We start from the raw sequence: 15,587 nt of genomic DNA, 5'->3' as shown, positions 1-15,587 counted from the left end.
ACAAGCACTAAATGAAAGGCCTGTCATATCATACTTTATAAATTCTACACTTTTAACCCCAAAATGTTATTTGATCATTAATGGTTATACAAGCAGAATTAAATGTGTTTGTTGATATTCACTACTAATTGTCTCAAACTGAACTTCTGAACACATGTTTGGATGTTTAAATAAGAATATTTATGTCTATATGGCATTAAGCTCAAAAACTTTGTAGTTATTCCTCAAAAGGGCTCTTTGTAGCAACCTGGGACTGATAAAAACCTGTTTATTTCTCGGCAGAGTTGCATAGAAAAGCATGCAATTGAGCGATCAATCCTCTTGCCGACTGGATAATGCAAGCTAAATTGATCCATCCTTCTGTAATACAGCATCAAAGGATACAGGACAGGTTTTCTTTATTTAAAAAAACAATAACATTTATTTCCTGTAGATTTGCATTTACATCAAATTAACTTTGAACTGTTTTCTTTACAAAACACATTTTAAACCATCTGAAACCATTTAATTCTAGAACAGAGTCTTATGGGAAGGCAGAGCATGCATCTAAATCCATCCATTCGAGCAGAAGCTCTGGTCATCTGATGCTGCGGTACATCATGAAGTCTACAGTGGTGCATCGTGGGAATTTGCCGATGGAGCTCTCCTCCACGGGCGTGTAGACTTTGATCTGCCGCATGTGCGTGTCCCGTCCGTTCTGGTGGTTGGCCAACACGGCGATCTGGATCATGAAGGTCCTGATGGGATTGTTCACCAGATCCAACAGAGGGATGTGAATCCAACCGCTCGGCTCCACCATCTCCAGCTGCTGCTCTCACACACACACACACACACACACACACACAACGCTCGAGTCACAAAGAAAGGATTCATCTGGTAAAGATGCACATTATTCTGCTTATTATAAGATTACTTACTAAATTAATCAATAAATGCACAGGGAATGTTGATTTGAGTTATGGATTGATTTACTATGCAAGAAGATAAGAGACCATAGTGCATCATTGAGATACTATTATAGTTTTTATTAATTTATAAATATACAATACTGTTCAAAAGTTTGGAATCAGAATGATTTTAATGTTCTTTTTTTTTTTTACAGGAGCTTTTTTCTGCTCTTCAAGGCTGCATTTATTTTATTAAAAATACAGGGGGGAAATTTAACATTGTGAAATATTATTATGATTTAAAATAAGGTTCTTCTATTTTAATATAGATTAAAATCGAATTTATTTCTGTGATGCAAAGCTGAATTTATCATCATCATTCCTCCAGTCTTCAGTGTCACATGATCTTCAGAAATCAGAATAATATGATGATTTATGATCAGTGTTGAAACTGTTGTTCTGCTTATATATATATATATATATATATATATATATATATATATATATATATATATATATATATAAGCAGAACAACAGTTTCAACACTGATAATAAACTATATAAATATATATACCGTATATAGTTTTTTTTTACTTGTGATACTCTTTTCAGCATTACTTGATTAATAAAGTTAAAAAGAGCATTTTAGTAAAATAAATATTTTCTAACAAAATACACCACAGTTCAAAAGTATGGGGTTAGTACATATTTTATTATTTCTTTTTTTTTTTTTTAAGAAAAAACTTTTTCAGCAAGAATGTGTTAAATCGTCAGTTGTATATGTAGATTTAGTAGATATTGTTGATTTATATTGTTATTTAAATAAATGCTGTTCTTTTTAACTTTTTATTCATCAAAGAATCGTGAAAAAAAGTATAGCAGTTTCCCTAAAAACTGTTGATAATTCTAATAATAAATCAGCATATTAGAATGATTTCTGAAGATCATGTGACACTTTATACTGGAGGAATGATGATGGAAATTCAGCTTTGCATCGCAGAAATAAATTATATTTTAAAGGATATTAAAATAGAAACTATTGTAATAACATTTTGCAAGATTACTGTTTTTTTCTGTATTTTTGATCAAATAAATGCAGCCTTGATGATCAGAAGACACTTCTTTAAAAAAAATTAAATTTAAAGTCTTACTGATCCCAAACTTTTGAACAGCAGTATATATTAGGGTCAGTCAGTCATCAGTCCAAAAGCGGGCACACACAGCAATTCAGTGCTAACAGCCACCACAAACATAGATTATGACATGATCAGTGTTTCTTACCCGGATCTCCTGCAAGTTGTGGAAGTTGTTTCCCACTCTGACCGAGATCTTGCTGGGAGTGTAGCTCTCATCCGATTTATAATCGGCATAAATACACAGCATTTTCACAGTGGTTTTTCTCCTGACAGGACACAACAGAGTCTATTAAAACACATACAGTTAGCAGAGGCATGAACGGACCTCTGGAGGAGCCCCCTGCTGTGAATATGATCATTATAATATGCATCATAATCATGTTTTACTGTTACTAAACATGCAGTAGGTACTGATCTCAGGTCAGAGTTTTTTTTAAATAAGTCTAAAGCCTAATTTTATAAGCACAGAACAATTTTTAATAGAAAATCAGCATAGAGTGTGGAGATTATATGTAATCAGCACTGACAATTCAATACAAGATGAGACCGAATTTGAGCAGACAACTTAAGTTACTAAAACTTTAATGACTGTCTGAGATATATATATATATTAATGCCTTTTAGTAGCTAGAGCGCAGGATTGTTGCTAGACAATGCTTTTATATGATATAATAAAATGTAATAATCAATGAGAGGTACATAAAACAAGTTAAATTAAAGATTTAAAACACTAAATTAAATTAAATATGGTTTTAAAATACTTGAAATTCACTTAAAAAAAAACATATCTATTGATCAGGTCTCTATTGATTTTTGGTCTTTAGACATAATTTATTAAAATACAAGGATTAAAAAATATATATTTTAAAATGTAAACACAAACTAAATTAAATTAGTTAAATATTTTCGAGTTGTATGAATATTATAAATGTATTCAATAAATAAACCTACATGATTTTTCCCTGACCTTATAATAATTTTCCACTTTTCTAGGAATTTAAATATGAATTATATATATATATATATATATATATATATATATATATATATATATATATATATATATATATATATATATATATATATATATATATATATATATACACACACATAGCTCTACCTGAACTGAATGTTCACTAGATGTGGCTGAGAGCCGTCAGACTGCCAGTACGTCTCCAGATTATCATCTCTCAACTGGTCGACTCCAAACCCTTCACACAGAAACACAATGAATGAAGAAACAACTAAACAGAGCAAAACAAAAGATGCATTTATCAGGTGTGCAATCAAACACAGAGAGTAAATAAGACACACACACACACACACACACACACACCTGGCTTGCACGAGGACAGCGACCACACGGCCTGTGATCCGATCTCTCGGACGGTCCCTGTGCGCTCCAGCTGCTTGGGGTCTGCACCTGGGGGGGTTTTAGTGGCGGTTGCCATGGTAACTGAGGAATGAAAAAGAGGACAGACCACATGGATGGAATTAAACACCCACAGTAAGAATAAAAGATGCTGAAATGATACAGTGTGATATTGGCTTACACATACATTTGACATAAATATGGAGTTCTGACTTAGAAAAAAGCTGAGAAACAGAGTATTACATGCCTAAAACACTACAACTATGGTATAATTTTTTTATTATCGTTTAAAAAAAAACATTATTTTACACACACAAGCACACACACACTTACATTTGCAAATAAAAAGCATATTAAATGCAAGTAAAAGGTCTACTTTCTTCATCATTCAGCATAACAGATATATGCATGTAAAAATAAAACACTTAAAGTTTTATTAAATTTGAAATGTATTAAAAAACTAGTGGTTTGAAGGATGGTGGCAAAGATTAGCGAATATTTAAAATTGCAATTAATTAGTTTTTGGGGCTGCAATCTGATCCTTAAACATTTAATGTCATCCTTAAATATGGATGACAAATTATTATTATTTTTTTTTGGTATATAAGCTTTTGTTAAACTGAACGACATTTTAGTGGTCTTCTGTAAATCATGTTAAAAATGTATGATAGTCATTTTTACTCAGAAAAAAACAGGACACATTCTAATGTATAGGGAATTCTAATGTATAGGGAACAATAATTATATATATATATATATATATATATATATATATATATATATATAAATTATTGTAATAATAATAATTATTATTATTAGAAATGAATGCTTTTATTCAGCAAGGATGTGTTAAATTAATAAAAAGTGACAAACATTTTGTTAGAAAAGATTTATATTTTAAATAAACGGTGTTCTTTATTCACCAAAGAATCCCGAAAAATTATCACATGTTTGCAAAAAATATTAAGCAGCAAAACTAAAACTATAATGGCAATAATATTTCACAATATTACAGTTTTTTTTCTGTATTTCTGATCAAATAAATGCAGCCATGATGAGCAGAAGAGACCTCGTTAAAAGTGTACAAGTTTTTCAGAAGTGTGGCGTTTTATCATTGTTCATTTTACAAAAAGTCATGTAATATGAATATGGTTAAGAAAATTCTAACTGTGTGGTATTTACATATACATATATTACAATACCCTGACAAATACACCTTACCACTTAATAATTGCATTTTTAAATATAACAAGGACTTAAATTCAGTTTTAATCTTAGAACATCACGCGGTAGTTTACTCAAAAACAACTAACGTTACGTTACCTTTATTCTTTACAACAAGACAAAACCACAGCTACTCACCGTCCCTGAAAAACACTCGTCTCGCACAAAGGGTCTTCCTACTCCCGTTTCCACAGTTAACGTTAATTTAGAGACATTTTCTTTAAAAAATAATACAAATATAATTGTAAACACGAGAGCTGTTAGCATCGGCGCGCTCCGAGCACGTCACCGACCGGCGGCGTCCAAGAGTCGCGTCACTTTAGCGTCACTCGCTGTGACGCCATCTTTGCTACCGGTGCGCGCCGGAGCTCCACGCGCTGTTCGTCGGTTCGCACGGAAAGAAAACTTTCTACGCTTATTAACACGTTATACCGCGCTGTTCGCATCAGCGGGAGGTGAGCAGTGTTCTATTGATATTTTATAATAATTAAACAGACGCCGATAGGTATTTTGACAGACGTGCGACGCCCAACGTTTGAGGCCTTGTCTGTCCCCACAAACACAAAACGCCGTCGTTTCCCGCTAATATCAAACGAACTTTATTCCAAACGAAGTGTGTTATACCCGAGAAGATGATTTAGAAAGATCAAGTGAAATAACGTTTTGGTTTGGGGGTGAAATAAAGCGGGAAACTCTCTGAGGTAAACCCCTGCGTCGCGCGCACATGGCTCCACGTGTTCAACACGGTCCACTCTTTAAATTCAAAACGATTTTTAACAGAGCTCTGAATGTCATTTTCGTCGAGAATTTAAAATCAAGTGCTGTCTATTTAGGAGTGGTCTGATTCCATTGGTTAGTGGCCTGGTCTGAAAGGTTGCAGGTTCCGAGTCTTATTTAACGGTTTTTGATCAAGATTGTTAGCCTCATCTTACTCCAACAAGACTGTGATAGATCCACAGTGAGCCACGCTACGTATAAGCATTTGCGAAATGACTAATTAGTAATTAAATGACTAATACGGGGTTCAGTGCGATGACAGTGTGGTGTTTAAACAGCGGTCACGTGGTGCTCTGTCAGCTATAGCGACTCAGCAACCTCATTCATCCAGATGGTGAGCTGTCTGACTGACTCTGACTTGGGAAAACATCTATCCAGACCTGATTTTGAGCTGTTTTTGCTCTCCAGACTTGATCAGATTGGTTTCCATTATATGTGGTCGTTTGAATGAGACCATGTCTGTTAACTAGGGCTGGGAATGATACGATACATGGCTTATGATACTGATAATATCAGCATACAGCAATTCTGTGACCAATCGATATATTGCAAGACAATCCTGTATTGATACGTCACGATATCTGACTGTCTAACTGAAAACAAAATGCCTGTGGTGCTGGTTATCTCTCTTGTTATTATAAATAATAACAATTAAAATTTTTGGGTGGACCGTACCTTGATTGTCAAGCGTCAGCATGTTTAGTACTATTAGGCTGCTGTCACTTAAAGACCTGCATGCATCTGATATACAGCGCATCTGTTTAATTTTACTTTAGACATAACCAAGTGTGTTTATAAACCTTGTGTGTCATTGAAAGTATTTGTGATATCAGACGTGATACATAAATATCGATATTTGGCACCAGCGTATTGATTTTCATATCGCACTGAGGAGGACAGCGATATATTGGCGTAACGATATTTGTCCCACCCCTATTGTTAACTAGAGATAAACTGATTCTAATGCACATTTTGGGTGGTTGCAAAGTTGCTCTGAGTGATTGCTAGGAGGTAATTATACTGAAGAAAAATGCTACATGTAGTGACTTGTTAAATAATGCTAAATATAAAACCATAATGCTTTGTGTGTAAAATTATATTTAAAAAGCTGAAGATAACTAGCATGTTCTCTTTTTTTCCCACTAAATCATAGCAATTTGTATGTTATAGTTATACTTAGATTATTTTATTTATTATGCAAGCCTGATTATTAGCTTGTGGAAGTTTTATTTTGTCATGAATATTTACTTCTCATTATTAGTAGGGCTGCATGATATTGAAGAAATATGCAGTAACTTGTTAATGCAGGTTGATGATGCTTTAAATTAGTTTAAATTCTATTTCTAATATAACCAACACCGATATTTAAAAATTTTTGGTACCCAATCATGGATGGCATGACCTAAAACTCTTTTCGTAACAATTAAAATCTATTTTGTCTTTTACAACAATTACAAAACTATTCAGCTATTGCAAGCATTTCTGATGTGCATATTGTGATTTGTACATCTACAATATTTCAATATATCATGCAACCTTAATTATTAGTTTGTGTTTTGTTGGCATTAATCTTTATCTCTCTCTTTCTTTCTAGTGAGGTCTAGACCTCCTCGTTTCCTTTAAATCAGCGTCGCCGGTGTGCGACATCAAACCAGAAAAATGGCAGACAGGAACACCAGAATCGCTATCGTGAACCATGACAAGTGTAAGCCAAAGAAATGCCGTCAAGAGTGCAAGAAGAGCTGTCCGGTAGTGCGCATGGGTAAGATTCGCACGCTGAAGACACCAGATGTCAGTTTCGGCGCGTCACTCATGTGTTTTCACGTGTGTTCTCAGGAAAGCTGTGTATCGAGGTCACACCTCAGAGTAAAATCGTCTGGATCTCTGAGTCTCTCTGCATCGGATGTGGAATCTGTATCAAGGTAATTGAACGAGCCTCCGCTCCCTTTCGTGTTTATATGCATTCATGTGTCTATTCGCCAGAAAGCTTTTGCACAAGCTGAAGTACAACACACTTCTTTAGTTTAATAAAGATTTGACCTCAGAATGCAATGATAAATATTGTATTTCTCTCTGTCTTTGATTTAAACCTATAAAGCCTACTGTTTTAGGATTAATTTTTAAGGCCTTTAAATTATCAACATTTCCACACCGTTGCACACTATCTACTCCATGCATTATCATCTGATTAATAGTTGAGTCTTCTTTATCAAGTCAGCTCTTTTAGTGTAATTATACAAACATCTCCTTCAGCTAGAGCTTCTCGTGTCAAATCTTGACTGAAGTAAAGGTCAAGTCATATTTCCAGATGAACACTTACTGGACTGAAGCAGATCAGCTTTACTTGATTCTCCATCAATCCTTTTTTTTTTTGAGGAGCGTTTGTTGTTAGATTCTTCTATCGTAATTTCCATATCCCGAAAGTCGTAGTTCATCGTGTATTTAATCTCATAGAAATGTCCATTTGGTGCGCTGTCAATCGTGAACCTGCCGAGCAACCTGGAGAAGGAAACCACACACAGATACTGTGCCAACTCCTTCAAGCTCCACAGGTACAAACTGAGTCATCAGCACATTAGTCATGCTTCAGTGTTTAGCGCATTTTAATCTGAGTGTTCGTGTTGTTCAGGTTGCCCATCCCTCGTCCAGGTGAGGTGCTGGGGCTCGTGGGAACTAACGGTATCGGAAAATCCACTGCTCTGAAAATCCTGGCGGGAAAACAGAAGCCAAACCTGGGGAGATTCGATGTAAGTTTCTCTTATCCGCCACGCAAACACCCAATCCAGATCTTAACTCATGCATGGTTTTCCAGGCTCCTCCTGACTGGCAGGAGATCCTGGCATATTTCCGTGGCTCCGAGCTGCAGAACTACTTCACCAAGATCCTGGAAGACGATCTGAAGGCCATTGTAAAGCCGCAGTATGTCGATCAGATCCCCAAAACTGTTAAGGTTGGTATGAACGGCAGCTAAGGGGACTCTAAAGTCAAATCTGCTGTGCTTGATTGTGTTGTAAATCTCCTTTTGTCCGGCAGGGGTCAGTAGGCTCCATCCTCAGCAGGAAGGATGACACCAAGACAGAAGAGCTGGTGTGTGGACAGCTGGGTACGAACACAGGGCTTTTCTTTCCATGCAGGATCATGTGTATGCGTTTAGAAGTGTGGTTCTGACGGTTCTCTGCTCTGATTGGTCAGATCTGTTGCACTTGCGTGAGCGTAATGTTGAGGATCTGTCAGGAGGAGAGCTGCAGAGATTCGCCTGCGCGGTCGTCTGCATTCAGAGAGCTGATATGTGAGTCCCTTCCCCTTAATGAAGAACTCCTGTAGCATTCAGTGCTATTTTAATTTTATTTATATGTTAGTACTAATTAATACATTGAATCAGCTCTCTCAATTTTAATTGTAATTTTAGTTTATGTAATTTGTTGCCTTTATTAGCTTACATTTTTTTATGTTTCTGTTTAGCTTTAATTTTTTCGTTTCAGTACTTCAGCTACAAGTTATTTGATTTTATTAGTGTTATTTTAGTATTATTTATTTGTTGAGCTTGTATTTTTATTTTTTCAATTATCCGTTTAGTATTAGATGAAAATATTGCTTCATTTTTAATTGTTGTAGCATTAATTGTTATTAATAATATTTACATACTTTAGCAATAGTAATATTTTTAAGTTCTGTTTTCATATTTTTAACATTAGTTTTAGTAAATTTTGTCATTTTTATAGTTGGTATATATATATGTGTGTGTGTGTGTGTGTCTATATATATATATATATATATATATATATATATATATATATATATATATATAAACTATAAAATGCCAAAATTTACTGAAAACTTAATTTAATGCTGAAAATATAAAGTTTAAGCCTCAATAGAAAAATTACTAAAATGTAAAATAAAAAAATAAAAAACCTGGAAAAATAATTAATAGAAGAATATATATATATATATATAATATATATATATATATATATATATATATATATATATATATATATATATATATATATATATATATATATATATATATATATATATATATATATATATTTTTTTAGTAATTTTTCTATTGAGGCTTAAACTTATTTCAGTATTTCAATTATTATTATTATTATATATATATATATATATATACACACACTTTTAATTTACTAATTTTGTGCTTATTTAATTTTTGTTAGTTTGTTTTTAATATTATATAGTAATATTGTTTTTAATATATATTTTCAGCATTATTTTACTATCATTTATGTACTATTATAATATTTCATAATATTAAGATCTTATTTTATATCTTCCATTTTAATTAAAGTAATTATGTTTATTTATTTAGCCTTACTTTTAAACTTATGTCAGGCTGCATTTCTAATTTTCATAGTAAGTTTTAATCAAATATTTATGCGCTTCTGTAAGCTTTAATAGGGGGGAAGTCGTGGCCTGGTGGTTAGAGAATCGGACTCCCAATCGAAAGGTTGTGAGTTCGAGTCCCGGGCCGGCAGGAATTGTGGGTGGGGGGGGTGCATGTACAGTTCTCTCTCCACCTTCAATACCACGACTTAGGTGCCCTTGAGCAAGGCATCGAACCCCCAACTGCTCCCCGGGCGCCGCAGCATAAATGGCTGCCCACTGCTCCGGGTGTGTGTCCACAGTGTGTGTGTGTGTTCACTGCTCTGTGTGTGTGCATTTCGGATGGGTTAAATGCAGAGCACAAATTCTGAGTATGGGTCACCATACTTGGCCGAATGTCACTTCACTATTTTTTTTTTAATTCAGTTAATGATAACAGTTTGTAAACAGCAGCACTGATAGCAATGCCGTTTCTCTTTCTCTAGCTTCATGTTCGACGAGCCGTCCAGTTATCTCGATGTGAAACAGAGGCTGAGAGCTGCCATCACCATCCGCTCCCTCATCTCTCCAGACAGGTCTGAAGCACTCCTAGTGTCTGTAGTTACTCCTCATTACTAGTCCTCACAGCTCGTATTCCTCTGTGCAGGTACATCATTGTGGTGGAGCACGACTTGAGTGTGTTGGATTACCTGTCGGACTTCATCTGCTGTCTGTACGGCGTTCCCAGCGCGTACGGTGTGGTGACCATGCCCTTCAGCGTCCGGGAAGGTACGACCCTCTCCAAAACCTGCGTGTGATGCTCAGAAACCTTTCGTTTTGACTATACCTTGTGCCTTTCTTTCTTCAGGAATCAATATCTTCTTGGATGGCTTCGTGCCGACAGAGAACCTGCGCTTCAGGGAGACGTCTCTGGTGTTTAAAGTGGCAGAGACGGCCACTGAGGAGGAAGTGAAGAAGATGTGCCGCTATCAGTACCCCAACATGAAGAAGTGCATGGGCGAGTTCTCTCTCACCATCACAGAAGGAGAGTTCACCGACTCGGAGATCATGGTCATGCTGGGAGAGAACGGTGAGATCAGGGAGACCGTGGTCCATGGGGAAGGAAGTGTGATTTGTGGTGTGAGTTATTGTTCATAAACGGGGTTTCCTCTTTCAGGAACTGGGAAAACCACTTTCATCAGGATGCTTGCAGGAGGCCTCAAACCAGACGAAGGAGGTGAAAATCAACACACATTTAACATAACAATTCAGGAAATTACTAATTATTCATCTAAATCTAATACAATTTTAATATTCTGTTCAAAGAAAGAAATTATATTGTGTATGTATGCTTGAAAAGGTTTTTGACCAAGTTAATCCAAAGCTAGTTAGAAAAATTATATATACATGTATAAATATATGTGTGTGTGTGTGTGTGTATATATATATATATATATATATATATATATATTGTATCTTTATATATTGTATCTATATATAAAATAAAAACAAAATCACTGAATGTTTTAGAATTTAAGAAAAAAAATTAAGGAAAAAAAAAAGTTTTTTTTTTTTTTTTTTTTAGGCTTCCATTTTTTTCCCCATTTATTTATATTACACAAAATAGCGTATATATTACATAAAAATTATTCCGTGACAAAAGCACATACATTTTTTTTTTACGTTTTAGAAGAAAATTAAAGATGATGAAAGCAAATAATAAAAATACTAAGAGTTTTAAAATAAAATATAAAATTCTTAATGCTAAGAGTAATTGGTACTAATAATAAACATTTAGTTTATGAATTATTTTTCTTTTGGCAAGTAAAAAAGATTTTTTGGGGACTTTTTTTTTTTTTTTTTTTCATCTCACGATATCAAATCTGCACACAGATATGTGAATGAATTTATACAGGCAAACACATGCATTCATTTTATTAGTATTTTTTTGTTAAACACTTATTTTTTTGTGCTAACTGAGTGTGTGTTGTGTTTCTCAGGTGAGGTGCCTATCCTAAACGTGAGCTACAAACCACAGAAGATCAGCCCCAAATTTAAAGTGAGTTTGAGTTTGTTTTGTGAGTGTTGTGTAGGATATACATCAGTCTGCAGGAATCGTGACGTTCGGTGTGTTTTCAGGGCAGTGTTCGAGCCCTGCTGCACGATAAGATCAGAGACGCGTACACACACCCTCAGTTCGTCACTGACGTTATGAAGCCCATGCAGATCGAAAGCATCATCGACCAGGACGTGAGTACACCAGAGTTATTCTAGTGTTGCTTAAGAGTGGAACGAGTCCCTCGTTTTCTCCACATTGCATTGTTGTATTCCAAGTAGGCAGTATGTGCATGCAATTAATGTTTATGTTCTTGTTACTTGGTATGGTAAACCTCTTCAGGAGTCTCTCTTGGTCTCTACATTATAATAAGGAAATTAATTGAATCTCATGGATTTGAATTATTCTGAAAAGAAGTTCTCCAGTTTTTGTAATTGTATTATTTGAACTTACAGTTACTTATACATTAAACATAAAATTAGAAATGTTATATAATTTAAGAATTTCAACTGATACTTTCAGTTAGTTGCCAAGGCAACACTTCTAAATAAATTTTAGTCTTAAATATTTTTTCCATCTTTATTTGAAATGTATTTCCTTACTATTTTATTATTTAATACAGTTTCACCTTTAAAACAATTGTAGTTTTTAATTTAATGTGAAGTTTTAGTAATCTTTTTAATATTTCTGTTTAGTTTTATAATTTTTTTTTAGTTTTTCTAAGTTTAGAAGCTCAACACCCTTCATACTATTCTAGTTTATCAATATTTTAAATTCGCTTTTCTTATATTTTCAATTTTTATTTGAATTAAAATTTGTAATTTTGGTGTTTTTCTTTTTAAAAAATGTATATTTAGCATTAGATATATTTATTTGTAATTTTAAACCTTCAAAACCCTTAATGTTATTATAGCGTACATCAATATTTTGAATTGGCTTTTCTTTTTATATTTTCCTTATTTGTGTATTTTCAGTTTTTATTTTAATTAAAACATTTTTTTTATAGTTTTTGTCATTTTTAAAAAATAAATATTGTTTTTAGCATTTAGATATTTTTTAGTAATTTTAAAACTTAAAAACACTCAATGTTATTATTATATTCATCAATATTTTGTATTAGCTTTTAATATTTTCATTCTAATTTATATATTTATTTATTTTTGTATTTTTTCTATTTAATATTTAACTTAGTTTTAAAACCCTTAATGTTATTATAGTGTTCATCAATATTTTGAATTAGCGTTTCTTTTTATATTTTCATTCTGATTTATATATTTATTTATTAAATAGAAGAATTACAATAAATATTGAACTTAGTTTTAAAACCCTTAATGTTATTATAGTGTTCATCAATATTTTGAACTAGCTTTTCTTTTTACATTTTCATTCTGACTTGTCATTTTTCTATTTAATATTTAACCTAATTTTTTAAAAACAGTTTTTGTTAACAATAACAACACTTAAGTACACCCACAGTTTAATAGATCAGTGCATGCTCTTTGTGTCTGTAGGTCCAGAATCTGTCTGGTGGTGAGCTGCAGCGTGTGGCTTTGGCTCTGTGTTTAGGAAAACCTGCGGATGTGTATCTGATCGACGAGCCGTCTGCGTATCTGGACTCTGAGCAGCGTCTGATGGCTGCCAGAGTCATCAAACGGTAACATCTGCACCACTTTCATAGCAGTTTGTGTGTGTTTGATTCACTATTTCACCGATTCTTTTCTTGAATTGCTGTGAAGATTCATCCTTCACGCAAAGAAGACCGCATTTGTGGTGGAGCACGACTTCATCATGGCCACTTACCTGGCAGACCGAGTCATCGTCTTCGACGGAATCCCATCCAGAAGCACCACGGCCAATACGTACGTCCTTTATGTGCTCGGATAGCGTTTGTGTAATTGGTAGTTCCCTTACATGTTCAGAAAAGACATATTTTCTGTATTATAAGTCTAAGAACATGCTGGTGATTATGAAACTGATGTTAATGCTGAAATGTTTCTCATCAGTCCACAGACTCTGCTGGCTGGCATGAATAAGTTTTTATCGCAGCTGGAGATTACGTTCAGAAGAGACCCAAACAACTTCAGACCAAGAATTAACAAACTCCATTCCATTAAGGTAAACATGCACATGGAAACAACTCTGTACACATTAAATCTGCAGATTGATTTCTTCAGGATTACATTTCAACAGTGTTGTTTTATTATCACTGACAGAATATTATGTTTATTGTGTATTTCGAATTGGGTTTTATTTTAATTTTTTTTTTTTTTTTTTAGTTGAGTGGTTTTGTTTTATTTTTAGATATGTCAATGCAGTTTATATATAAGGTTTTACTTAATTTAGTGTCAAAAATAAGTATTCAACTTAAAGAAACTATATGAAATAGTGTTTTTTCCAAGTATTTTTGATTATTGATTATTTTTATGCTATAATAATCCTGCATTTAACCCAAAATTATTTAGGCTTTAGACTGAGTTGACAGCAAATCTTGATAATGAAGTTAAAATCAAGTAGTCAAGTTGTGTGTATGTGTATATATATGGATTTTTGTGCCTCCTAATAGGGGTTTCATACTTCTGATCCTCCAGAAATGCTGTCTAAATAAATTTAAATTAAATTTATGCATTTAGCAGACGCTTTTATCCAAAGCGACTTACAGTGCATTCAGGCTAACATTTTTTACATTACATGTGTTCCCTGGGAATCCAACCCACAACATTGCGCTTGTTAACGCAATGCTCTACCACTTGAGCTTTAATGGTCTTGATATAGTGTCATTAAGTGGCCATTAGCTTTGTACCTGTTAATTAAACACCCGTTTTCTGCTTCCATCTTTAAGGATGTGGAACAAAAGAAGAGTGGAAACTACTTCTTCCTGGATGACTGAAGATCCCATTTCACAGAATTCCAGGAATGTATCCGCTCCATATGACATCAGACCAGTGAACGCTGGCACTGTGGACTTATATGTTTACTGAATTATCGCCACCATCACCACTTCAAACATACAGCTGCTCCTCTCCTCTTGGCCATTGGTGTGGTTTAACAAAAAAAACATGGATCCTCTGAGATGAGGAGAGGACATTATTTAAAAATAAAACCTTGAAAGATGTATGTTTTTGGGTCAATTATCGTAATTAACAACTTAAGTTCTTTCTGGTCAGAGTGGTGCGAAACCATTTACACACGGCAAACATGCAACTGTATATTTTGAATGAAATATTTTAATCATGTTGCATGATGTTACATATTAAATAACCGGATTTCTCAAGATTAGGCATTTGCCTTTGGCAGTCTTGTAAGAATGCAACTGAAACTGATAATTAAAACGCACTACTAGCTACACAAAACCTGTTGCATCAATTATATTGGGTGATACGTCGGTGTAGTGAGATGGAATAAACTGACTTTAAATGGAAAGACTGCAACTGAGGAAGATATTAATTGGCTTGTATTTGCTGTCAAAACTACATCTTTCTGTATGCATTTTATTTCCTCTGATAAGAGCGCGTCTTTGAGATGAAAACAAGGCTCTGAGAAATATATGGTCCAGTAATGCAGCATGTCTATGTATTAATTGAAGGGAACTTCAACTGTAAAATGGAAAGACAATAGATTAAGCTTTTTGTCAAAATAGAACAATAACTGAGAAAAGATATTCTTAATCTTTAATTTGTTTGGTGTTAAAACCACATCTTTGGATCAGAAATGTCATTATTTACAGGGATTTGGCATCAACTTTCATTAAGGGGTTGATGAGCGCAATAAAGGTGCAGTCAGAAACTTGATCAAAACCAAATTTTCAA

General features: G+C 33.9%; 2 protein-coding genes across 3 annotated transcripts; one reads left to right on the top strand and one right to left on the bottom strand.

The window, feature by feature from the left end:
- Window positions 1-381: 381 nt before the first annotated feature.
- LOC132129778 (anaphase-promoting complex subunit 10) lies at window positions 382-4,917 on the bottom strand. Its single transcript, XM_059541533.1, has 5 exons — window positions 4,758-4,917; window positions 3,360-3,479; window positions 3,144-3,234; window positions 2,169-2,289; window positions 382-808 (listed from the first exon to the last, which is right to left on the bottom strand). Exons 2-5 carry the CDS (start codon window positions 3,472-3,474, stop codon window positions 578-580), a joined length of 558 nt encoding a protein of 185 aa, XP_059397516.1. The 5' UTR covers window positions 3,475-3,479; window positions 4,758-4,917; the 3' UTR covers window positions 382-577.
- A 12-nt stretch (window positions 4,918-4,929) lies between these two features.
- LOC132129775 (ATP-binding cassette sub-family E member 1) lies at window positions 4,930-15,131 on the top strand. Of its 2 annotated transcripts, none has more exons than XM_059541530.1 (18): window positions 4,930-5,074; window positions 6,995-7,158; window positions 7,233-7,318; window positions 7,851-7,948; window positions 8,026-8,143; window positions 8,209-8,346; window positions 8,430-8,499; window positions 8,589-8,685; window positions 10,232-10,321; window positions 10,393-10,514; window positions 10,594-10,815; window positions 10,903-10,962; window positions 11,726-11,784; window positions 11,865-11,975; window positions 13,293-13,435; window positions 13,518-13,640; window positions 13,785-13,896; window positions 14,621-15,131. In XM_059541530.1, the coding sequence occupies exons 2-18, from the start codon at window positions 7,056-7,058 to the stop codon at window positions 14,666-14,668; spliced, it is 1,800 nt and encodes a 599-aa protein (XP_059397513.1). In that variant the 5' UTR covers window positions 4,930-5,074; window positions 6,995-7,055; the 3' UTR covers window positions 14,669-15,131. The 2 variants fall into 2 exon arrangements, with proteins under 2 accessions (XP_059397513.1, XP_059397514.1); XM_059541531.1 differs by having other exon boundaries at window positions 4,963-5,074; window positions 7,001-7,158.
- The last annotated feature ends 456 nt before the right edge of the window (window positions 15,132-15,587 follow it).

The sequence above is a fragment of the Carassius carassius genome, chromosome 46 (assembly GCF_963082965.1).
Source record: "Carassius carassius chromosome 46, fCarCar2.1, whole genome shotgun sequence".
NCBI lineage: Eukaryota > Metazoa > Chordata > Actinopteri > Cypriniformes > Cyprinidae > Carassius > Carassius carassius.
This window is presented reverse-complemented; position numbering and strand designations above follow the sequence as displayed.

Coding starts and splice junctions, on each gene's coding strand:
- LOC132129775 (XM_059541530.1), top strand. CDS start 7,056: ATGGCAGACAGGAACACCAGAATCGCTATCGTGAACCATGACAAGTGT. Junction 8,347..8,429: donor AGATCCCCAAAACTGTTAAG/GTTGGTATGAAC, acceptor TTTGTCCGGCAG/GGGTCAGTAGGCTCCATCCT. Junction 13,897..14,620: donor ACAAACTCCATTCCATTAAG/GTAAACATGCAC, acceptor TCCATCTTTAAG/GATGTGGAACAAAAGAAGAG.
- LOC132129778 (XM_059541533.1), bottom strand. CDS start 3,474: ATGGCAACCGCCACTAAAACCCCCCCAGGTGCAGACCCCAAGCAGCTG. Junction 3,235..3,359: donor GCTGTCCTCGTGCAAGCCAG/GTGTGTGTGTGT, acceptor TTCTGTGTGAAG/GGTTTGGAGTCGACCAGTTG. Junction 2,290..3,143: donor CTAGTGAACATTCAGTTCAG/GTAGAGCTATGT, acceptor GTGTCCTGTCAG/GAGAAAAACCACTGTGAAAA.